This window comes from Heteronotia binoei, chromosome 4, assembly GCF_032191835.1.
Source record: "Heteronotia binoei isolate CCM8104 ecotype False Entrance Well chromosome 4, APGP_CSIRO_Hbin_v1, whole genome shotgun sequence".
In the NCBI taxonomy this organism is placed as follows: domain Eukaryota; kingdom Metazoa; phylum Chordata; class Lepidosauria; order Squamata; family Gekkonidae; genus Heteronotia; species Heteronotia binoei.
Genome location: NC_083226.1, coordinates 35,468,563 through 35,494,261, shown reverse-complemented (window position 1 = coordinate 35,494,261; position 25,699 = coordinate 35,468,563). Strand labels below are relative to the sequence as shown.

General features: G+C 41.6%; 1 protein-coding gene across 2 annotated transcripts; it reads left to right on the top strand.

The window, feature by feature from the left end:
* Positions 1-283: 283 nt before the first annotated feature.
* Positions 284-8,846, top strand: KLF4 (KLF transcription factor 4). 2 transcript variants are annotated; one of them, XM_060237122.1, is made up of 5 exons: positions 284-779; positions 960-1,080; positions 3,238-4,159; positions 4,253-4,417; positions 7,293-8,846. In XM_060237122.1, the coding sequence occupies exons 1-5, from the start codon at positions 775-777 to the stop codon at positions 7,466-7,468; spliced, it is 1,389 nt and encodes a 462-aa protein (XP_060093105.1). In that variant the 5' UTR covers positions 284-774; the 3' UTR covers positions 7,469-8,846. The 2 variants fall into 2 exon arrangements, with proteins under 2 accessions (XP_060093105.1, XP_060093104.1); XM_060237121.1 differs by having other exon boundaries at positions 3,238-4,417.
* Positions 8,847-25,699: the final 16,853 nt, after the last annotated feature.

Here is a 25,699-nt window from a genome sequence, read left to right as displayed (position 1 = left end):
ACGGCTCGCGGCTGCCTCGCGGGCTCCTCCTTACTGGCGTCAGCAGCGGGCGCGAACTGCCAGCCAGCTGCTCTGCTGACGTCACGGCCCATCCCTGGTTCCTCTCTCTCTCTCCCTCCCTCCCCCCCCCACGTGTTGGAGTGAGAGTAAAGTTTGTTGTTTCCTCGTTGCCAGGGCAACAGCATCGCAAGCCCCCGCGGTGGGCGGGTCTTCCTGGGAGGTGGGGCTGGAAGGGGGCGGGATGAAGGTTATAAGTAAGGAGCCGTCGGGCGCGCGGCTTGACAGTTCGCAAAGACTTTGGACGGGGGGTTGAGCGGCGCGGGCTGCCCCCTCCACGGAGCCGAAACAGAAGGGAGCGAGGGGGAAGAAAAAGGGCCAGAGTGTGCGCTGGAGCCCCGCCCGCCAGCAAAAGGACGCGCGGCGGCGGCCGTAGGAGACTCAACAGGACTCCCCTGATGGCAGAGGCGCGAGCAGGGAATCCCCAGGAATTGTCTCGCGCCGTCCAGCTGCTGCTCGCCTCGCTGCCTTGCTGCGAAACGGCTTTGGCTGCTGTTGCACCGCGGCGGGGCAGCGGCGGAGGCTGCTCCTCCTCCTAGCAGAGTCAGTAGGGCTGACTCCGAGTGGCGCAATTTTTGGCTTCAAAAGGACCCTTAAAAAAAAAAAAGTTAGCCCCTCGGTAACATTATATATTTTCGCCTTGTTTTTGCGATTTCAAGCGCTGTCTTTTCTGCGCCCCTCCGACCAACCAGCAAGCAAAGCATCGTGCACACGTGAATGAGGTGGGTGGCATTCATCCTTCTTTTTCTTCGGAGAGGCTTGGATCTGACGCTTTTAAACCTCTTTCATTTTTGCCAGTTCGGATGGAGAGCTATCTTTCTGCCTGGATGTGAAGCCAAGGCTTGATCCCCCCCCTCCCTCCCCGACGGTTCTTTGACTCTCCTCCTCTGACATTTTTGCAGGCAGCCGCCCCCCGGCGAGTTTGACATGGCACTCAGCAGCACGCTGCTCCCTCCTATCGCCACCTTCGCAGCGGGCACGGCCGTCAGGGAAAAAGCCTTAAGACAAGCAGGTGCCAACAACGTGAGTATTTGGCTTCTTGTGTCTCAGCCCGGGTCAGCAACAGGCCACACTGTGCTATTGGGGGGGGGGGGGGTTAATAGGTGTCCGGGACCAGCCCTGGCACCTGGTCTTCAATTCGCAGCTAGAGGACAGTGTTCCTGAGCAGCTACAGAATGCGTTTCCCTCTACTACACTTTTAGCTCATCTTTCTCTTGAGATTCTCTGAGCAGAATATAGGATTCTCCCCTTCCTTTTTTGGATCCTCACGACAATCCCAAGAGACTGGTGAGGCTGAAGATGTTTGACTTGCTCAGGTTACCCAGGAAGTTAGTTGAAAGCAGATTTGAACCTGAATTAAACATGTTGCCATTATTTGATTTGGGGGGGGGGGGGGTGATGACCAAAACTTTAAGAGCAGAGGAAAAGAAACAGCAAAAGAACTTTAGCCGAAGACAGTGTCACACAATACTATCGAATGTGACGAATGATCAGAACTGCAATGAGATGCCTCAGAAATTGCCTTCCTAGGCTCTTTTAAGTACTGTTTAGAGGGGGGGGTGCTCAAAAGGAGAGCTGTTCTACCAATTTATCATAACATTTTTTGGGGGGGAGCTTTTTTACATGAACCTTTTATAAAGTTTAAAGACTTAAAGGAGTGCTGTTCTACCAATTTATCATATGCTTATAGGGTTGTTTTTTTTTTTACATAAACCTTTTATAAAGCAAAGGTATGCCCTGAATGCAGTTGCAGAACTAGTCTCCACCCTAAAAGAACAGTTTCTTGTTCACACTCTCATTAACACACACACCTTCCATATTGGTTTGTGAACCCTCACACTGAGTGGACCACGCAGGGAAAAAACTAAGGAGCCCCTGTGCATGGGTGCTGCCAGTACCTGGAGTTGAGACAGCAATCTTCTGTGGGACTTCAAAGGTGTGTGTGGGGGAAACAGTGGTGGAAAGAGACCTGATATTCCAGGCATTAATATGATGCAGTAAATAAGAGCTGAAATATGTGGCATATCGCAAACCTAAATCATGGGTGTGGATGCGTATGTTTAATACATGGGCAGCCTTTGGAAATATACACACCTACTCATGTGCCTAGGTTAGCTTTTGATTCTATCGTCTCAAGCTGATGGCTTGCGCTTACAGCTGCTGTATAATGCATGCTGCTTTAGAAAACGCCTACGTGTGTCTGATATCAAATGCAGGCAATCTAATGCATTAAAACTGTATGTGCAGCTATTTCAAAACCCATTCATTTGTATTAATCTCTCTGTTCTCTGACTATATCAGAAAGCTACATGAGTCCTTTTCTTTTTCAATCATACATATTAATTTTGTCCCAGTGGGACCCCCAGTGTGACTTTAATAAATACCCAAATGTGATTCTCTTATGGGAGTATGCATTTAGCTTTACAGCTAATAATTGGTTTTATAACTCAGCAACAAGATTGCAAAACTGGAGCTTTCAATACATCTGCAAACCTTGTTACTTTTTTTTAGTGGAGCCACATTTCATCAGATGCTTCAATACTTATAGTTTAAAATCACAGGTATCATAGATGCCTTACAATTCACCATTTCATAGCCTTAACCCCCCTCCCTCCCCCCCCCCCCGGGTTGCTTAAACTGATAAGTCATTAATACTACAGCTTGCCCCTTAAAAATTGCACAATTTTAAGATGGAGGAAGGAAATGAACTGCTTGAATTTTCTGTTACTGTGTCATAGTGTGAAATTTACCAAAAGTTCAAATTCCAGAAGTCAAAAAGTGCCCCATTTTTTTTCAAATATTCCTATTTAGTAACCGTGTTACTACTTAGCCAGTTCTTCAAAACCAACAACAAAATGTTTTGAAAAGTTAGAATTTAGCAGGCGGTTTCTCTGAGCTGGGCAACTGCTGGTGTGCACAGATCCAGGGCTTTGTTTCAACTAGTGGAATGCCGTCTCTGGCACTATGTCCCAAAGAATGGCTGCTGACTTCTGATAATATTTGGGTTGGGGTCTCTCTCTCCAACCAGTGCCAAGGTTTATGATATGCCTTTCTGCCCTGTGAAAATGCTCTGTAAATCTCCAAAACTCAGCGTGGTTCATTCCTGCAAATTCCAGTCCCTTCAAAGATCACCTCACTTACTGACACACTGTTTCCCCCCTTATTCTTTGCTGCCAACAGAAGTGGAAGGAGGAACTATCTCACCTCAAGCGGCTACCTCCTGTGCTAACAGGACGGCATTACGACCTCTCTGCTGAGCTGGAAACCTCCAACAGCGGCAGCAGCGGGGCTATGTCAAGGAGAGAGACGGAAGAGTTGAATGAACTGCTGGACTTTGACTTCATCCTGTCCAACTCCCTGATGCCCCAGGAACAAACCACCACTGCTACAGCTGTGGTGAGCACTGCTCCCGGCTCCTCAGGCTCCAACAACAGCTGCCCATCTGTGACCACCTGCGAATTCACCTACCAGCTGCAAAGGGGAGAGCACGCAGGTGGTGGAGGAGGAGGGGGCATGCTGTACAGCAGGGAACAGGCTCCAGCTGCCTCATTCAACCTGGCTGACATTGATGATGTGTCCCCCTCGGGCGGATTTGTAGCGGAGCTGATGAGGCCAGACCTGGACCCGGTTTATATGCAGCAGCCACCGCCACCCTCGCTCGGCAGCTTGCATGGGAAATTTGTGTTGAAAGCCACAGTGAACATGGGGGAATACAACAACCACATCAGTGTTAGTAGCAAGAACCCAGCTGCTGCGGTTTCCCCTTGTACGGATGGACCTGTGCCTCCCCTTTATAACCACGTGCCCAGGATGTGCCCAAAAATCAAGCAGGAGGCTGCCCCTTCTTGCACCCTAAGCCAAGCCCACGGGAATACTCAGAGGGCACAGCAACAGCACGAGTTTCCCTTGGGACGGCCACTGCCTAGCAGGACTAACCCTCCCTTGACTCCAGAGGAGATGATGAACCCCAGAGACTGCCACCCTTCCCCACAGGGCTTAAGTCACCCCAGTCTGCCAATTCCTCCGCCAGGCTACCACCCTGCCCCCGGCTACCCTCCTTTTCTCCCAGAGCAGATGCCACCGAGCGCGCTCCAGTATCAAGGTCAGTCTTACTATCTAAATGTTTTTGGAGAGCCTTTAAGTATGCCTCGGTCGGTACAAGGGATGATGCTGACTCCGCCCTCTTCACCTCTAGAGCTGATCCCTTCTGGGAGCTGCCTGTCTGAAGAGACCAAGCCAAAGAGAGGACGGCGGTCGTGGCCCAGGAAAAGGACTGCAACACACACGTGTGACTATGCGGGTTGCGGCAAAACATACACAAAGAGTTCACACCTCAAAGCGCACCTTCGGACCCACACAGGTAAGGCTGCTTCTATTAAAACTTCTGGCTTCATTACTGTCAGAACTCTGTTTAACTTAACATGTCCCTGTAAACTACAGTGCTTTTTAATGACTGCATTACTGAAAGGTCTGTGAACCACATAATAACGACAATGATACTAGGATCTCAGGCAGCCGAGAACAATTTAATGTCTAATGCCAGGTCTACCATGTTAGTCTGACATCTGTTTAAGTAAGGCTGTGATTATTTCCAGGTCTTGTCAGAAATTGGCATGTGTGGCTGGAGACATTCAGAACTACTTTGGAGAGCAGAATTTTTAGAAGCATCGTTGCCCCCAGTGTGTAAATCTGTCCCACTCCATGGGCATTCTTGCATGTTTGGGGTTCAAGAAACCTGTTTGACAAAAAGTGACAGTGGAGCAAAAAGATAATGTGACAATTACAAGCAGGAATGATTCTATCATATCACTTCTAAAGACTGGGGACAGGCAGTATTTAAGAGAATTGAATGTCATTTAAAAGAGACACTGCTTTTCACAGTGCGCACATATGTTCTGACCTATTGCCATTGCTGGTCAAACAGGTTTGTGGGATTTTTAAATAAAGCCTGCCAGACCTGTTCACCAATGGTGAAAGTGGGATGAATGTACACACCCTGAACAGCAGTTCCTCTTTCATGCCATGTTCCATCTCTGGGAAATCATACTGTTTCTGACCAGTTTTTAAAATTCGCTTTCCCAGCCCCTGTGTACCCTTATATGACTGCATCAGTACAGATCAAGAAAGAGAAGAATATAACTGCATCCAAGCATATTGTTAAAGTAATAAACTGTAACTCTAGGCAGGTTAAATATAAAAAGAACTCTATTAAAATTATGGCTTTGCTTACAGATTGGAGGAGTTAGTAAAAATGGCTCTCAATGACTCAGTTATGGAAGAGGAATTGTTTTGTAGACGTATGAGCTATACTTGCCTGGATATGGCTATGTGGCTAGTTAATTACAAGGTAGCTGGAAGTCCAGAGTGAATTAAGCATGTTTACCCTGATAATACTGTCATAGTTGTTTTCTCCCCCTGCTGGATCTTGCAAAATACCTGTAATTCATTTATTTGGTTGCTGACCTTGTTGTTGTTTCTCGTTTTAGAGCTTGGTATCTTCTTGATTTGTTTCTAAATTAGCAGATACCAGCTGATAGGCTCTGATCATGGAAACCAATGACAAACTGGAGGCTTTTTACTTAGAGTGGAAACTGTACCTTCCCATACAAACAGTTGCATTTGATTTCTTCATTCTGTTGCAGAAAAGTGGCTACCGGTCAGCAACTGACAATTTGTTAATTAACTTTAGGAAATGTCTAATTCTAGATGTTCCAGCCAGCCATATAAAGTGATAAAAATAACCAACTGAGTTGATCCTTGCTGCTGAACTTTATTTATTGATCCAACTATGAAATAATGTATTATGAATCAAGAGTTTCTTAGCATGCATTATAGCTCTAACACTCAATATGTTTACATGGAAATAAGTCCCTTTGTTTCCTGTGGGACTGATTTTATACTTTCCACTAAAAAGTCTGTGAGATAAGTTTGCAAAAACTAGAACAACAACAACAACAAAACCTTAGGTTGCTATGATTTTAAAAAGACTGTCCTTAACAGTAAGCTCAGATGAAAACAGTGAGGTTTACATCTAAATCAAATATGTTTAGGATTTCTTGGTAAAAGCATTAAAGCAGCTAACTTTTTAGTGCCTAGATGCATTTTCTTGGGAAACAGGTCCATCAGTTTCAGCAGAACTTCCACCTCCATGCTAATCCAATGAGGTACTTGGTAGGGCATCAGGGAAAGTTATGGCACAGGAATGTAGAAGACCTAGTGAAAATGAAACTGTGTCCATGTCTCCAGGTTGCTTAGGAAAAACAAGCTTTAGGAAGGCTTCCCACTGAGGTCAAGCAGCAACAATACAAATTAGTTCTGATGAATACCAGAAAACTTAATGGAAATCACAGAGATATCAGTAGTTTTATTGCGTTTGTTGGAAAGTGCAGCTGTAATTTTTGGTGTGGTTACTTAAACATGCTAGTAGTATATAACCAGCCACACCTTAGATTATTTCTCAGTAGCCAAATAGATGCAAATTACATGGACACTGTAGTTAGGATTCTTGCATACAATTTAGTTCTAGATGGATACAAGGAATACACATCAAAAGGAGGAATATGTTACGCCTGATCATAATGCCATGCATTCCGTATCTGATGCACCTTTATGCTTTTAGTTGCTTTGGTTGGAGACAGACTATAGTTAGTTTGAAATGGAGGATGCCATGGAGAACTGTTACCTTGTGACCCATAATGAACCTTGAAAAAGAATTACAGTACTAGCCTACCAAGGCTTTTCCCCTTCCATCCTTCCTGCAAATGACTTATGTAAATCTCTTGTGGCCTAAAAGAGGGGGAAATATTATGAAGCTTGCCTGCCCAGGGCAATTCTTCTTAGCCACTAGCAATGAGGAGCAGCTATACTATCTACAAGCTCAAGCTACAAATTGGTTTCTTTTGTCCACTGTCCCTCTTGTCTACTGTCTCCAAGTCTTATAGGCTTTGGGGGAAATAAACACAAAACTAAACGTGGGATATATGTGCAACAATTCTCTTCTTTTTCTCCAGTGCTCTGAAACAGAATTGTCTGTCTCCAGTCCTAAAACTCAGAGGATGACACATTTTTCCCCTAGCCAATAGCTGTGTGTATCCAACATTCTAGAATGTATGGATAATGAGTAATAGAAGTCTGTCATTGCAGAATTTTGTCCAGGTTTCAGATTTTCCCTTAGTGTGCCTCTGTATCTGTGCAAAACAGGGAAGTAACTTGATGTGGCTCTTTTATTTCTGAAGGTGAGAAGCCCTATCACTGTGATTGGGAAGGATGTGGTTGGAAATTTGCCCGCTCTGATGAACTCACTCGTCACTACAGAAAACATACGGGCCACCGCCCCTTCCAGTGCCAGAGGTGCGACAGAGCATTTTCCAGGTCTGACCACCTTGCCTTACATATGAAGAGACATTTTTAAAGGGATTGGGCACACTTTTCTTTTACTGCCACAAGAGATTCAGTATTGGACAGCACAAAAGACTGTCTTCCACAAAAGAAAAAAACGAAAGGGAGGAACTCCACTTCAAAGCACTACAAAGAAAAGTCTTCCAAAACAGTGTGGAAATTAACTGATGATTAAAACTTCGTGGAACTTAAACCAAAAACAAACAACCATGGGCAATGACTGGATTTTGCATCATCATTCCATTTGTTTTCTTTTTTAAAAAAAAAAAAATCTGACTTGAATCTTTCTGGACTACAGAATGCCAAGGATTGACTGGAAGTCAAGGATATCAGGGTTAAAACGAACTGCTGGGGAGTGGAGATTGAGAAATTACGTAGGGAGACGAGGGGTGAAGACAGATGTAATAATTGTAGGGCAGTGTGGCTGTTTTGAAAACATTTTCACCATGTTCAAATGCACGAGGTGGGGTAAAATGGTTCTGCAAGGCTTTAGCAAAATCTGGCTGCAATAAGTGCTGGCTGGCTAACACCGCTGCCTTCAACCACCCTCCCTTATTTCAATTTTTGAGCAATTTTGCTAATATAATAACATTCATTTTAAGGAACAGTGAACAAACTTACACATTCTGCAATGACCTTATCTGAGGATAAGGGGAAAGACCAGACAGAAGGGCTAATCCAGCACTGCCCCCACCCCCCACTTGTTAGAATCAATCACCATCACTCAAATTGTGAGGCCAGATTCCTTCTACAGGTGATAGAGCTCACTTTGACTTGCCTTTCAATATTACATCTGCCTTTACCTTCCATTCCCTTAAGATTTTGTTCCAATGCAATATTATAAAAGCATTGTAGTTTTGGAATTTCCTTTTTCCTAACAAAGCCATTACTAAACTATATCCAAAAAGGAAAAAAAGAAATTCAGGTACAGAGTAGTGGTTCAAAACCTATTTTCATGGTGCTGATTGACTTTTGGTTCTAAAGGTACCAAAAAAAAAAGGAAGCCAAAGTTCTCAAACTGCTGCATATTTGACAAGGAAATACGTTTTTGTCTTCCGATCTTCAGTTTAATGATGACCTAAACCAGGTTAATAAACCTGGTTTATTTTGTGTGTGTGTCTCTTTTAATCTTCTATGCAGACAGTCTGTAATGCACTGTGGTTTCAATGTGCAATAATTTGTACAATGGTTTTATTCCCAAATATGCCTTAAGCAGAACAAATGTTTTTTTCTATATAGTTCTTTACTTAAAATATGTAATATAAATTTAAGGAGACTTTTATTTTGTATATTTGTAAACTATGACGTGAAAAAAATGAACATTTTTGTCAGAGTTTGTATTTTGCATATTCATGCTGAAAATAACTTTTAAATAAACCTATTTTATCTGAGTGGCTTTTCCTATCTTTCTCCTGCACCAGGCCATTTACTATAACTAGTATTTTAAAAAACTGAACCACTTAAATGGCCTAATACAATGCATGTTTACACAGGCACAAATCCCATAAAATTCAGGGAGACATATTCCCAAATAAATTAATCTAGGCTACAGTTTTAGGCCTGCTGACCAGGAAATGAGTCCCACTGACATTGCCCAATTAATACAGATAACTGGAGGCTATAGTTTGTTTAAACATGGTTAGCTATTCTTGGTACAGGTTTGGGAGAGGAGTAATCCAGATACTGATATATGGGGAGCATGTTCTTTTAATTTCAGTCCATTTCAGATAACTCAGCAAAGAGAAGAGAAATCTATTGATAAATGACAAAATAAATGCCAAGCCCAGGTCAGAGCAAAGTAGTCTTAACAGGCTAGCCTGATGTGTCTGAGTAGTTTATAAGCAACCACTGAAGGGAAATGGCTTTCTTCTGTTTTGTGTAACTAGAGGGATGAAATTAACAGTGGTTCTCAAGAGCTTTTTATGCACTGAAGAAAGAAATCCTTAAAACTGAATACAGTTGAAGATCTCCGTATAAACTATCTTCTATAGAGAAGTCAGTGTGACTATTTTCCTCCATTCTGCAGTTCCCTAAAAATAATCCAGATAACTGGCTGCACCTCTGAGGGCGGAATGTGCATATTAGGCCACACCCCCTAATACCAAGTCAGCTGCAACTGCGTTCCTGTGCATTCCTGCTCAAAAAACCCCCTCTGGTTGTGACAAGGAAAATGTAAGCGGTTAACCCGTCTTATAGCACAGTGCCTTCTTTCCAATCTAAATTACTTTCCTGAAAGTGAGTATGGGTGATACCAGTATGGTTTTCCCCACTGTAGTAAAAGAGAAGGTTCAGGAGGGCAGTTCAAAGCAAGGAAAATGGTACAGAGGCAAAAGATTAGCCAACCTCATCACTGTTACCCTGATCAAATCTCCACCTCCCCATTCTAATCACAGATCACCTGCACAGGGAGTTAGTGTTAAAATAATGGTTTGAACTAGGGGTTTCTCCACTCCCAGTTTTTAGCCACTTATTCTACAGTAGCTCTCAGATGACTATGCAAAAATTGCAGAATCAGGCCCATGATACATTGCCTTAAAAAAGCCTCTTCAATAAGCTAAAGACTTTTTCCTTTCTAACTTGCACTGACTTGCAAAGGAAAGGAAGTATTTTATTGAGAAGCTCATAGTGGACTTCTCAGTCGCTGATGAAGCAAGACGCAGAAGAAACAACTTCCTTTCAACTCGTATGTTAGGAATGCTCTTCAGTGTGACTATTTTTTTGTATGTTTCATAGGAATCTGATACACTTGGCCAAGTTTCATAGCAACACTACTGTTAAGTGCATTCTAAAATATTTCATTGGTTTATAATAATAATAATAAAAAGTATACCTTTGCCGGCTTGACTAGATAACTATCTGGCATTTGAGATAAAGGCCTACATTTAAAAAACAGTTTGTCGATGTTCTGATAAAAATCAGCAAATCTTTTAAGATTAGCTAGAAGAAAAGTTACATATTTTGAGCCTGTTTTTGTTTTACTTAATGTTTTGTAGCCTAACCACTATCTATAAGCTCAGCACAGCAAATATTGCATTATTCCCATTTCATCCATTCACCCTTTGTGAGGCTGGATGAGAGAGAATGACCTCAGATCATGCATACACTTCATAGGCTGAGTGCAGACATAAACTGGACAGGAAAGGCAAGCTGTGGGTACTTTGGAAACCACCTTCACAGTAGCCAATATGGTATAGTGGTTAGAGTGTTGGACCAGGATCTGGGAGACCCAGGTTCAAATCCCTGTTCTGCCATGAAAGCTTGCTGGGTGACCTTGGGACAGTCACAGACACTCTGCTTAACCCACCTCACAGGATTGTTGTAAGGATAAAATGAAGATGTGGAGAATAATGTAAGTTGTTCCGGGTTCCCATCTAGGAAGAGATGTAGAGTATAAATGTAACAAATAAATACTGCCCCTTTCCTCTCAGGGAGGGGGCGGTTTAAAAAATCTCTGTTCTACAGTTGATGGCAGTAATTAGTTGAAAACTACAATGTCATTGAGAAATCACCCCTCCCCAACATCATCTGATCAGGTTTGCACTTTTATTTTTATTTTTTTAAAGAATAACCAAATATATACACATGGTGCTTTAAAAACCTGAAGCATGGGGCAGGAGAAAAAAAACTAGTTCCTTAAATTAGTGTATTATTTGTGGTTAGATTTGTCAGTTAAACCCAAAACAAGGTTCACAAAGTAGCCAATGGGCCCTCTGAGTGTTCTCTTTTTATATTACACATTACCCTCTCTGATCCACATCCAGCATTCTACCAAATCAAACTGGCTCTTCATTGACTGCTGCCGACCAGTAAGATTGGGTATAAAATAAGATGACAACTCTTCTCAGGGTTTCTCTGCCTGACAGAGTTTGGCTCCTTGCCTGGGGTGGATCAGAATCTTTTAAGTCTACAGCTACTTTCCTTCCCTTGGCTAGGTCCTGGTGATTTCCCCTTTATCCTGACAGTTTTGAGGAGTAGGTTAGGCTGTGAGTGAACAATGTACCCAGAGATGAAAACAGCCATGTTAATTCTGCAATAGCAAAATACAACAGGAGTCTAGTGACACCTCAAAGTGTCCAGTGGCATTTCACAATTCTTTAAGGTGTCACTGCATTCTCAAGGATAATGAGTAATAAACAGAGATTTGAAGCCTGGTACCCTTGGCCCAAATTTGTAACACCAGTGTTTGTTCTTTTCAAAGAGGTGCTTAGGAGACCCCTTAGGACGTTTTTTATTCTATTTGAGACCCAGGATTGCCGCTACTAGTCACAGTAGACAGTATGTAGGTTGATAAACTGATAGTCTGACCCTCCCCACTGTATCTTCCCCCACCCCCTAGAGAGATTTCTTTCTATAGAAATAAGAAACCTCAAATATGTTTACTTGACAACAGACCTCAAAACAGTTTCAAGTAGCATACACACACACATACACAGGTGTAATTTTTATTTGTAATTTTAATAGCTGAACTGCAACTGGTAAACTCTTTAGCATCTCGACTAGGAGGCTATCCAACAGGTTAGCCAGCATTCAAAATGGCCCTTCCAACTTCCCCTATTACATACAGATGCAATTAGCTAAAATGCCTTTAAAAAAAAAAAAGACAACAAGCTGCTACAACATCCAGCAGGCAGCACATTTAAATAATTCCATAAAAGAATGCAGATATATGGTCTATTAATATAGAACTGGATGGAGAAACTAGTTTGAATGCATTGTTGGATAAGACACAGATAGCTATTTTGTTGTTGTTGCAAGCAAGAATCCACTTGCTGTTCACTTTAAAGAAGTTTCCTTTTTAAAAAAAAAAAAAAAATCTGGAGACAGATGCTCATTAAAGTAAACTACATGCAGGTTATAATCTGGCTCTTGATGTATAATGTCCTAGCTTTATATCTGCACAAAAATAGTATTTTTATTGGATTTCACACAATCTTAAAATAACACTTTAGTCTCCGTTGTTGAGTTTGGGGGGTGGGGGTTCATGCTGCCAAGGGCTACATCTCTCTCCCACACACACACTTAGAGTTTGACTTAGTAAAAATGAAACACAGATCCAAGAAGTACAATATGTTAAGTACTTTGCTGTGCTTTTAATTTTTTTCTTTAAAAAAACCTACCACACATTGGTCTGGATGGGTGCCAGCTAACACTCCTTAATGCGTGTAAGACAGTCCTTCAGAGGGAGGTTGTGTTCTTTAGGAGGTTGGAGAAGGGGGGGGAGAGAAGGGGAAAAAATAATCGACACAAGCTATTGTAATCTGAAAGGCAGGTGTAGTTAAAAATAACATGCTGTGCTCACCACCTGTTCCATTATATGCAGTAGCTCCTGGAGTTAAGAGAACATCAATAGAACTAGAGAAACAATAGAGCTCCTGCACATGCATCATTTTATGGCATACCTGGGATGGGGGGAGGGCTGTTGAATCAAATTACTGTGTTGCATATAACTTCAAAAGCGGGGGGGGGACTCTGTTAGATCCCCAGTTGTTAAATGTTGCTTAACAAAGGGGCTGGCTCACTTAGGCATGTCATTACCAGATCTTCCTGATCATTCCATCATAGAGACTCTTGGGGTGATATGAAACTTATTTGGCTTGTTTACCCACATAAGTTTTTCCCTTGATGGTGCATCCATCAAAAGACGAACACACAGTGTACCAATTAGACATTTTTGAACCCCCAACACACCTCACATCTCCTTTGTGAGCAAGAAGAGGAGTTGACTTTATACACCACTTTTCTCTACTTGAGGTAACTTAGAGTTGTCTTCCCTTCCTCTTCCTAAAACAGACACCCTGTGACACAGGTGGGGGTGGGAGAGTTCTAAGAGAACTATGACTGACCCAAGGTCACCCAGTAGGCTTCATGTGAAGGAGTAGGGGATCAAACCCAGTTCTGCAGATTAGAATCCATCGGTCTTAAACACTACACCACACTGGCAAAGGACCAATATAACTCTAGAATGCTCAGGAGGTGGGATTTATTCTGTCCCACCTAATTAACTTGATTTCTGTTTATTTAGGTACTTAGACCCTGCTTTTCTTCCTGATAAGAATTCAAAATGACTTACAACTCTCTTCTCCCTTCCTCCACCTTATTCTCACAACAATGCTAGGAGAAAGTTTAGAAGAGACCCGCCAAAAGTGTTCCAGCAAGCTTCCATGGAAGAGCAAGGATTTCAATTTGGGTCTCCCAGGCCCTAGTCAAACATTTTGAAAATCCTATTATTTCAAACAACATGGAGGCGACAGAAGAACCCAACCTGTAAATACAATACTACAGATCCCCTCACAGTAAAAAGCAGAAACAGCTTTACTTACTCAGTGCCTGACCCTTCTCCCCCAAGAACAGCATCTTAGGCAGGAATACAGTAGTTGTCCTATCCCAGGGGTGGCCAACGGTAGCTCTCCAGATGTTTTTTGCCTACAACTCCCATCAGTCCTAGCCATTGGCCATGCTGTCTGGGGCTGATGGGAGTTGTAGGCAAAAAACATCTGGAGAGCTACCGTTGGCCACCCCTGTTCTATCCCAAGTACAGCCCTGAGAGAACATAAGAGTTAATTGCATGAACATACAGCATTCTTTAGCACAGTTTGTTCTACATCACTATCACAGTTGAAGCTAATGTCTTCAACAGTAAGCCCATGCATGATGTATTTACCAACGTGGAGAAATGTGTTCCTTTTATTTTCTTCATCTCCCTGAAGTGGCTTACATCATTCTCACCTCCTCCATTTTTTTCCTCTCACAAAAACCCTGTGAGGTAGGTTACACTGAAACTATGCAATTGCCCAGAGAGCTGCCATGGCAAAGTGAGGAATCAACATTAGGACACAGCAAAAGGGGGGGGAGGGGAGGCAAGGAAACCAACCTGAGAAGGTTGAGCAGCTAAACCATAGGACAAAATACATCTCTTTATTACAAAATGCCCAGTAACTACAGATTAAAAGCATGTCGATAAAAACAGAAAGGTAGTGGGTATCACATTACATCCACAGCAACAAATGTAAGTCACATATACAATAACTAAGACCAAATATTAGTTACACATACAATAACCACTAGAGCAAGCACGTTTCAGCCCAGAGGCCCTTCTTCAGTGTTCTAAATAATAACAACACACACTAGAAATGTAAATAAGAAATATCTGTTCCAGGCCAGGAAAGTTGTGTATGAATCAATGGAATCATGTAGCTACAAATAATGGTTATAACGTATTGATGTCAATCAGGCCTGCATATATTGAGGAGGCCACACCTATCAAAGATGATAGCTCTGTCCTTGGTGGTTGCTCTATTCACTGTGTGTGTGTATGTGAAAACTAAAAGTGACTTACATTTGTTGCTGTATGCTATGTGGAATACTGTGCAATTCTGGTCAAAAAGATATTCTAGCAGTGGAAAATGTGCAGAAAAGGGCAACTATAATGATTAAAGGGTAAGACCACTTTCCCTATGAAGAAAGGTTAAAGAGCTTGGGGCTCTTTAACTCAGAGAAACAACAACTGAGGAACGACATGATAGAGGTTTAGAAAATTATACATGGGATAGAGAAGGTAGAGAAAGATGTACTTTTCTCCCTTTCTCACAATACAAGAACACGTGGGCGCTCAATGAAATTGTTGAGCAGTCGTGTTAGAACAGATAAAAGGAAGTACTTCTTCACCCAAAGAGTGATTACCACATGGAATTCACTGCCACAGGAGATGGTGGCAGCTATAAGCATAGATGGCTTCAAGAGGGGATTGGATAAACACATGGAGCAGAGGTCCATCAGTGGCTATTAGTCACAAGGTATGGATGGAACTCTCTGTCTGGGACAAGTGATACTCTGTATTCTTGGTGCTTGCGAGGGGGGCAACAATGGAAGGGCTTATAATGTCCTGGCTCCACTCATGGACCTCCTGATGGCACCTGGGTTTTTGGCCACTTTGTGACAGAGTGTTGGACTAGATGGACCATTGGCCTGATCGAACATGGCTTCCCTTATGTTCTTTTGTGAATGTAATGTAATACCCACTATCTCTTGGTTTTTATCTACATTCTTCTATGTATGTTTTTAATCTTTAGTTCTGTGCCCTTTGTAATAAATATAAATATTTTGTTCTATGTTTTAGCTGCTCAACCTTCTACGTTGTTTAAGTGAGGAATCAAATCTTCCCCGAGCTTTTTAGAGGAACAGTGGGTTAAAAATCTGATTTTTATTTTGTACCATTCCATGACATCACCGGAAGGTGTACTAAATTATATCAGTTCAGCATCTACCTTAAAATGCTTCTTGAATTATAATTGTCATAATGAAACCTTACTCCCATCAGACTTTTAAAATTACTTTCTCCTATGTGGCCACAGTGGCATGATGCAGATTTCCATCTGTTTGCTTAATAGGTTTTGGTTATTTTTCCCATTTTTGTGGGGAGGAATATTAGAAAGTTTGTCAAATCTTATGAGTTCAGCAAAATTCTCACAGGGGGTTTAAACAGCGGAGCCCAGAAGCACGTTGTTGTTGTTTTTTTTGTGGAGGGGGAGGTAAGAATGAAACAGCACAATCAAATTTAGAGGTTCTGGAGCTCCGCTCCTGTGAGCTTCTGCCCAAAATGAGGTCTGGAGGAGAGCTTAGTCTCTCAACCTACTAGCCAAAAATAACATTGGAAACTAGATTTCAGGAGGATAGCCATGTTGGTCTGAAGCAACAGAACAAGATTTGAGTCCTGTGGCACCTTTTAGACCAACAAAAGTTTAATTCTGGGACTGGGTATAAGCTATCATGTGCATGCATGAAATTAATTAGACTTCGTTGGTCTTAAAGCTGCCACTGGACTCAAACTTTGTTCTACTGGAAATTAGCTTGAATAACAAAACAAATGTTTGCTATGGAATTCAGCTGGAGTAGACAATTCAGTTCCATGCGCAAGATGCGTGGAAAGAGAGTCCATAAATTATAAAATATAATTTGCAAGATCAGGCTGATTGGATCCTACATGCCTCAGCTATGGTTGCCAAACTTCAGGTTGGGCCTGGAGTTCTCCAAGACTTACAATAGATCTCTGGACTACAGAGAGCAATTTTCCCTGGAGAAAACAGCAGCTTTGAGTGGCAGCTTCTATAGCATCACAACTATGCTGAGCTCCCTCCCACATTCCACCTCCTCAGACTCTGCCCCAAATCTTCATGAATTTCCCAACCCAGAGGTGGCAACCCATTTTCTTTTTTGGTGTACCAGTTCTCCAGTTTTGGTGTACCAGATCTGCTTAACAATGCCATCAGGACATCTCAGAAAACATTGGGGCGGGGGGCGGGGAGGAATAAAGAAAGGACTTCTTGGTGACTGTTCTGCAATTGTGGAATGCCTTTCCTACCAGGGTTGCACATTTTGGGTTAAGAAATACCTGGAGATTTGAGGGTACAGCCTGGATGAGTGGGGTTTGGGGAGGGGAGGACACTGGTACAGTATAATACCATGCAGTCTGCATTCCAAAACAGCCATTTTCTCCTGGAGAAGTGGGATAAATGTTTTAAATAATAATGAATAAATGGTTTGTGTAGTCTAGAGATCAGTTGTAATTCCAGGAAATTTCCAGCCCCCACATGGAGGTTGGCAACTTTATTTTCCCATGGTGGTCCATCAAGCTTGAATCCTTGAACTGGAAACGTTTCCTCTTTGAACCAGAGTTCAAGAGCCAGGGTTTAAAGGCATACTGTAAATGTAATTTAGTGTTGTTATTACTGTGTACACTTTGTTTTCATGTTGCTACCTGCTCTGAAACCTTGTGCTACGAACAGCACTGAATAAAATAAAATTAGGGCCATCACACAGCTAAAGAAATTCTACTCAGCTAATTGTATGTTTGAAGTGATTCCGTAATTGACTAAATCTGAGTGTATTTGCATATTACAACCAATTATCCTCAGATCCCCAGAGTATGGTTGGAGGGCACATGATCCAGCAACCTTAATGCTGTTCAGGTCTGGGTTTGCTTAGCGCCTACAGGGGAGCCCTGTGCATGATGCCTTCCATTCCAGGAAGGAAGGAAGTTATGATATAGATGTAATAAATGAAGAGTTAAACAGGGTTTGTTGGGGGTACACATTTGCTCCTCAACAGAGGTGTTTCCTCATTTGAGACAAAATGGGAATTCCTCTTTGTGGATAGCATATTCCACTTGCTGTTTTTAAAACATCCTGGGTTGACTAAAAAAAAAGTGACTTTTAAAAAAAAATCCAAAAGATTGTAGTCAACTTGACTAATCATTACAGTTTTCAAATAAAGCCAACCTCCCTCCCACCACCTTTCTTTTGTCATCAAGTTACGACCAGTGTACAGTGACTCCATGTAGTTTTTGAGGTAAGAGATATTCAAAGGAGGTTTGTCATTGCCAGCCTCTGCACAGTAACCCTAGACTCCTTGGTCTCCCATCCAAGTACTAACCATGGCTGAACCTGCTGAGTTTCCAAGATCTGGCAAGATAGGGCTAGCCTGGGTTATCCAATTCAGGGCAAAGACAAGCCATCCTGATTCCTAATTTTAATTCAGAAAGCATTCCTAAAACATCCCATTTATTAAAAAAAAACAAATGGTTCACTCTCAATTGTACACCGACCAAACAGCCCTCAAGAAAGCCTCTGTCTTATACCAACCAAAAAGCAGAGCAGATTTTGCAAATAAAAATGAGACTGATCGCTACAGGATGACACATGTCTGTTTAGAAAGTGCCAGGTTTGGGAGTTTTTTTTAAGTGGCAGTTCAGTAAAAATAAACCCAAGGCAATGAATAGGACTACTCTTCATTAACCTTTCCTGTCTGTCTGTTACCAAGCCGGGAGAGGAATTCCCTATATATAAAAACAATGTAATTATTTGCAACCCAACATACACTCCACTGGCAATTCCTTGATGGTGGTGGAGAAATGCTTATAGCCTTAATAAGATCAGCTTCTTCTCTAGTAGATCTATTACTTTCCTCCTGAAGACAGATTCCTGCTGCTAACAACACAGCCCAAGATTCAATTAAGCCTGTGAGAATCACCACATCTAATTTCATTTTAAACATGATTAAGATAAGAACAAAGACAAGCATTAAAAGAAGGGTATGATATGTACTCAACATTCACGTCTGGGAAGGATTAATTAAACAATATGCTTAATTGATTAAAGTCTTTATTTAAAAAGAAAATCCATAAGCAATAGCTGATAAAGTAGGGAACCATCCTGGGGCACTATTTCTGGAGCAGCATCTTGTTATTTCTCCAGACTGAATTCTTCGGGAGGATCTGTATTTCCAGCCAACACCCTGATTCTGCATATTATTGCTATAAACAATCAAGAGGACCCGTTTACTGTATTCAGAGTGCCAGAAGCACAAATCCCTTTGCTTCAGAAAGAGGGAAAGGAGAAATGAGTGTCCTGGGCTTGAAATGTTGCTATAATTATTCTAAAGCATTAACTCTGAAAATGCTCTGAAAATACATGGCACTATGGTTTCCTTTCCCCGTTATGGCCCAGCATGAAATTTCTGCGGTGGGCCACAGGAACCTCCCATGGCACAGATCTATCTGCCATCTGCTACCAGGTCCCTCCCGGTAAGTGTTGCAAACCTCCAAGTGGGGCCTGGAGATCTTCCACGCTTAGAATTGATCTCCAGACAACAGAGGTGTTCCTCTGGAGAAAATGGCTGCTTTGGAGGGTGGACTCTATGGCATTGTACTCTGTTGAGGTCCCTCCCTTCCCCTCCCCAAATCTTCCCTTCCCCAGGCTCCACCCCCGCCAAATTTCCAGGTATTTCCCATCCCAGAGCTGGCAACCCTACTTCCACTTTTTCCACTCTCAGCAGCTCCATCCATACACACCATTGCTGCTATTGTCCCTAGGCCAACCTTGGAACAATCTTGAAAGACAACTGCTTTCCTAAGACTACAGAAAGATTCCCCTCAAGATTAGAAGGCAACTACCTCCTTTGATGGTTGCCAGACTCCAGGTGGGACTGGAAATCTCTGGGAATTACAACTGATTGCCAGACAACAAGTTCCCCTGGACAAAATGGCTGCTTTGGAAGGCAGACTCTATTGGCACTATACTACAATGAGGTCCCTCCGCTCCCCAAACACTGCCCTTCTCAGGCTCCATTGTCCATATCTCCTGGAATTTCCCAACCAGGAGATGGCAACCCTGCCATCTCTGCTCACATGGTGGCATATGAATCAGTTCCAGGAGGGTGCATTTCAATGCTGTAGCATTACAGCAAAACTGTCAACAAACAAAAGACAACATAGAAGCCAGTGGGATACAGTAGGAAATATTCCCTCCGCCTTTTCAAGTGCCAAAACAGCTGCCCTGTGTGTGCATATGAGAGAGAGACCATTTATGCACTTGTTAAGGAGCCTAGAAGGCGGTGTGACAAGAGCACACCTGTCTGTTGCACTGTAAGCTTGACCGGATAGGGTCCTCTCAGAATTTTTAAATCACTTTAAAGTGACAGCAGTATCCTCGTGGCAGCCACCTTCGATGCTGCCATGTCCAGTTTCAACTCACCTCAGTTAGGAATTCACCAAGCAACTTCCCAGTGTCTATTATTTCTCCCACTCAGCCTGCTTTCCTAACAAGGCTGTTGCAAAGATTGCTGAGAAGATATTGGTGGTCTGAACACTCATAAAGCACCATATAAATATTTTTCTTTAGCTCAAGGTGTCTTTCCTTCCTGTCTTCATAGACAAAACTTATCTACTTTACCATACTCCCAAAGCAATAAATATATATTAAATCATTGCCATTAGTTAAAACAACATTTCTTTCTTACCTATGGTTGGTTCATGGAACCCTGATGTATCTCAGTGCGCTTTAACACAATCCCTGAAATTGTGATGAGGGAGCATACTTCACCCCACCACCACCTATTCTCTGGGTATGTTTTCCCTGCTCTCATCTCCCTCCACATTCTTTACTTCTGCATCAGAGTGCAGGACAAGATGAGTTTTAATTCCAAAGTTACGTAGCTGCTTAATCTTTTTTTTTTTTTTAAATCATGGACTACAAGGAAAAAGCAAGTTAGAGTGGTGGTTCAGACCACAAAGCAGCTTAAGAAATGCTGAAATAAAGAAACTATACTTTGTTAATCTCATTCACAAGTTTTATAAAATTCATCTATGGATTTGGACACAGTCTTAGTGTCTCTAGAGTCTCATACTGGGGAGGATCCAACTACCACGATAATAGCCTTCCTTCAGTTTAAGTGGCTCTTCCTTCAACTTCCTCCAATGAAAGAGCCACTTAAATTGCAGGAAGGCTTCAAACTTGAGAGCCTAAAAGGGAAAGGTGAGGTGTAAATCTTTTAAAGAAATAAGTAAATAAGCTTTGCTCAATGGACTGCTAGGATAGGGGCAGGGCCACCACATTATATTAAACTTTTAACCTCATGAAAAATGCCCCCTTAAACAAAAATCTGTATCATGTTTGTTCTCCCAAATGTTAAAACTTTTCTTTGATATAGGGAGCAAACTCACACACTATCATAACACTTGCAAATTAGTTGAGTTTAAATTTTAAAAATAATATATGTAACTGAATTCAAAGTTATGTATCTGTAGGACTAATGTTAATTTTAGTCTTTTAACCTCTTCCTCCTCCCATTTCTGGTATGTACAAATTAGGAGACCTGTTTTTCAGGAACAACAACAAAAAACTTATATGCATCATAAAATTATACAGAACTGAAAAGAGGTGATTTACATGAAAGAGTACTATGAGGTTACCAGAGCCCAGTATGGGTTTACTGGCTCACTTGTCCACATACACCTAAAATTACCCTTAAATGAAAGAAAGAACCAACTCCCCTGTTTAGTCTCCTGGAAATAATTCTTACTTGCTACAGGTCCCTAAAATGTTGCCCCCTTACAACCATAGCTTTAAGGCACATTTGACAAGTAGGTCACACACTTCAAGGCATTTTTAAAGTTCTCCTCTCCTCACCAACACCATTTTGACCAATAACTTCTTTGTCTCACCTTTGTTATCTTCTGCCAGTTCTAGCTTGGGAAATTCCTGGAGATTTGGGAGTGGAGACTGGGGAGGGTGGGAACAATGTGACAGAATTTACCCTCCAAAGCAGCAAAATGATCTCCGTAATCTGGAGATCCCCTGTAATCCCAGAAGATCTCCAAATCTGACCGGCAACTCTAATTACACACGTTCTCTGCAGATGACTTCTTATCAATTTCAGGTAATCAGATGTTCAAAATGATTGACTCAACTAAATATGCTCATGTTATTAGATGTTTTATACAGATAATATCTGCAATGGAAAGCCAAGATTCAACAAATCAGTTTAACTATATTGAGAACACTCCCATAAAATGCAATGGAACTTCAGCACCAACCTTGTGTGCCTGTGTTCCATTTATTTCAGCGGGACTTCAGCATGCTTCACTTACTGTCCCTGGCTACAGTCCCACAGAATAGTAAAAATCAGAGGGATATAAACATCCCATTGAATGAAGCATGGTTCATACAACAAGGAGAGAACAGTTCATGCAACAAATAATAACAAACCATAAACTGGGAATAAACTCATCATTATTTTCTCATTATTTTCTATGGCTAGGACCCAAAGTGCTGCAGAGGACATTCCTTTTACAGAAAGGGCCTCCCAAACTGCCCTTTCCAGCAGCCAATCTTCCCCACCACCATCCTGGCCCAACCTCTTTAAAAGTCCATCTTAGTCTGGCTACAGAATAAACTTTAATAAGATTCCTACACAGACAGCATAACATAGCTATACGATGCTCTCTTTGTTGCAGAAACAGCAGTTTGCAGATGAATCCGTGTGGTTGTTAACAAGCAATTAAAAGTTAAAAACCCCAAGCACATTCACGGAAGAACTTCTGTCAGATTGTGAGGCCGATAACAACAAAAAGTGCTGTATCAACTGAGCAATCTCTAGCTGCAAATCAGAAATCTTTTTTGCATAATTTTGTTTTGGACTCCGCAAGCTTGTTTTAGGTGCATGCTAAGGCTTGCTAAATCCTGTTATTCAAGTTCCATCCTATTAAGTTTTCAGACATTTGATGAAAATACAGCCTCTATTTTGGCAGATGGCAGGATCTCCTCCTTTTCTTTGGTTGTAAAACACAACTACAAGTTTAGTGACAGGTTGCAGGCAGCGTGGAAAATATTTTTCCTTCTCCTCACTAGGATTGCTGTTGGATTGGAAAGGAGGCTATAGATCTCTCATTCTGTCACAAAGGTAAACCAGTATTTATGGATGACCTGCTGCAACAACAGCATCAGGACCACCACCCCACTCACTCATCCTCCTGAAAACACCTGGCTTGTTCTGGCAACAGAGAGGAATAAGAACTCTGCTGAAACTCCCTTGGCAGTAATTTTGTTCCTTGCTCCTTTCTGCTATCCAAATAAGCCAGGTGTTGTTGGAGGGTATGTGAGCAAGCAGCAATGAGAGAACAGTAGCTGTCACAAGCACCTGAAGGCTTCTGAACAATAGCTGTCACGAGCACCTGGAGGCTTCTGATGACCACACACAGCAGCCATTTCACACATGGGGAGGAAGGCTTTCTTTCATTATGTGGTACCAGGAATTGTGTCTGAACATCACTCAGCTACTGGACTGTTACATATCTCTTAATATTCTTGTCTGTTTGCTGTATTTCCTTACCCTGCAACAGCTTGTCCCGAGCTGATTTAAAATCAGAGAAGGAATTTGGTCTTTCAGTTAACAATTCTCTAGAACAACATAATCATCCTATAAAGCATCATGAATAGTTTCAAAATGAACTTTGTTGGCAGTAACATATCAAGTGACTCTTTACATACTACAACAGCCTCATAGATCAATGTGAATGGATTCACAATCATGTGCACTGCAGTTAAGGGATGAGGGATGCTGGACTGGTCTTTCTGAAAACACTGATTTCCCCAGTAAATTATATGAATGCACTATTGTCCCTCAGTGGTGAGGGGAACAGACTCCAGCTTTCAGCTCTTCATTCTTTTTTCCCTGGCTGACAGTCCTAAAGTTCATTGGGTTGGATCTGAAGTAACTTTTCTATCAGCAGAAGGCATTTCTTCTTTATCCATAAATGTTCCCTTCAAGCTGCAGTTCCTCCAGCAGCATTTCATACTGTTTCCTAGGAATAGCTTTTCAAGTAGATGCAGAAGAGAGACTGAGGAAATACTGACCTGGGGACCTAAAAAAAAAATTATGGCTTATTCCAAGTCCAGGAAAAACAGAATGCTCCTGTTTCCATCTCAACTATCTTGCCACTGTGAACTGAATATCTGCTTTAATGGCATCCAACTTACACACAACCATACACCTAAGTACCTTGGTATTACTCTGGACAGGACCTTGAGCTATAAACACCATCTTATCAATGTAGCAGCAAAAATACACATGTAAAACAACACTCTCCAAAAATGATGTGGTACAACTTGGAGTGCATCTGCTACAACATTTAGATGCTCAGCTTTGGGGTGGTGTATAGTACTGCAGAATATGGCATTTCAGGGCGCTCAACAGCCCCCATGTCCACAAATTTGATGTCCAATTCAAAACAATGTGACCTGTCAGTGGATGTATTAAACCCACTCTGTGCCACATCGCTCCCCCACATCTCCAAAGACAAGATGCTATTCTTTGTGATTATAGAAATATCATTGAAAACAAAGAATTGCCTATCCACAAAGGCATGGCTAACATGGGCCTATCCAGACTAAGATCCCAACACCCAGCGAGAAGATCTGCACAGATCCTGCAATAACAAAATTTTGATCCAGGGAATGAGTGGTTGCGTGTTTCAAACAATTTTATTACTAACATATGTTAATAAATTTCAATTTCTTACATCATTAATAATAACTTTTTTATCTATCCCATACATTACTTTCTACCCACCCCTCCCCCCATTACTTGACCCCCGCTGGTGTTATATAATTAAAATCTTAATATTAAAGGTACCCTTAGTTAATAAGAACCAAAATTAATATCCTCCTCCCTCTTATACTTAGTCATTATCAAAAATTGTCCAATGTCCTTTTATTTTCCACTCTTTTTCTACGTATCTTCTGAACTTTTCCCACTGCATCTTAAATACTTCTAAATCATAGTCTCTTAAGGTTCTTGTTAACTTGTCCATTTCACTCCATGTCATAACTTTTACAATCCAATGCCATTTCTCTGGTATTTTTTCTTGCTTCCACAACTGCGCATACAATGTCCTAGCAGCTGAGAGCAAGTACCAGATTAAAGTTCTATCTTCTTTTGGAAATTTTTCCATTTGTAATCCCAACAGAAAAGTCTCTGCAACTTTGTTAAATTTGTATCCCAAGATCTTAGAAATCTCTTGTTGAATCATCTGCCAATACTTTTTCGCTCTTTCACAAGTCCACCACATATGGTAAAAAGAACCTTCATTTTTTTTACATTTCCAACATCTATCTGGCATCTTATTGTTCATCTTTGCCAACTTTTTAGGAGTCATATACCATCTGTACATCATCTTAAAACAACTTTCTTTAATACTCTGACATGTTGAGAGTTTCATAGAGTTCTTCCACAAATATTCCCATGTGTCCATCTGTATTTCTTTATTTACATTAATTGCCCACTTAATCATTTGAGATTTCACTACTTCATCTTCCGTAGACCATTTTAAAAGTAACTTATAGATTTTCAAAATTAATTTTTCATTATCTCCAAGCAGAACTTTTTCCATTTCTGTTTGTTCTCATCTTATTCCTACAGTTTTAACATCGCTTTCCACCAAACTTTTTATTTGTTGCATTTGAAACTTTAATTAGTCCCGGAATGAAGAGATAGCAATCAGTACCTTTTTTCTGTAGTTTAACCAAATCAACACCAGTCCAAGTGGTTGCAAACATGGATGCAATCAGTTCCACCTGATATTCATAACTTTATAAACACCAATAAGAGGCCCTCAGGATTTGACTTGCTACATAAAGTATGAAAGACGGCTAATAGAATACGGCTAATAGACGGCTAATAGAAGACTTTGGCAGTTGTGCAGACCTGTTGGTTAAATGGGGGAAAATTCCAGGACACAAATGTGATTGTGGTGCAGCCTGCCAAACTATTTTCCATCTGTCACAAATGTGATTGTGGTGCAGCCTGCCAAACTATTTTCCATCTGTCACAGGAATGTGAGCATCATATATTCCAGGGAGATGTGATGAAGTTCTCTGAACTCTCCCCAGGTGCACCTGAGTGGATTGAAAAT

Bases quoted from the DNA above. Each gene is read 5' to 3' on its own strand.
- KLF4 (XM_060237121.1), top strand. The intron at 1,081-3,237 runs GTGAGTATTTGG...TGCTGCCAACAG, and splicing joins GACAAGCAGGTGCCAACAAC to AAGTGGAAGGAGGAACTATC. The intron at 4,418-7,292 runs GTAAGGCTGCTT...TTATTTCTGAAG, and splicing joins GCACCTTCGGACCCACACAG to GTGAGAAGCCCTATCACTGT.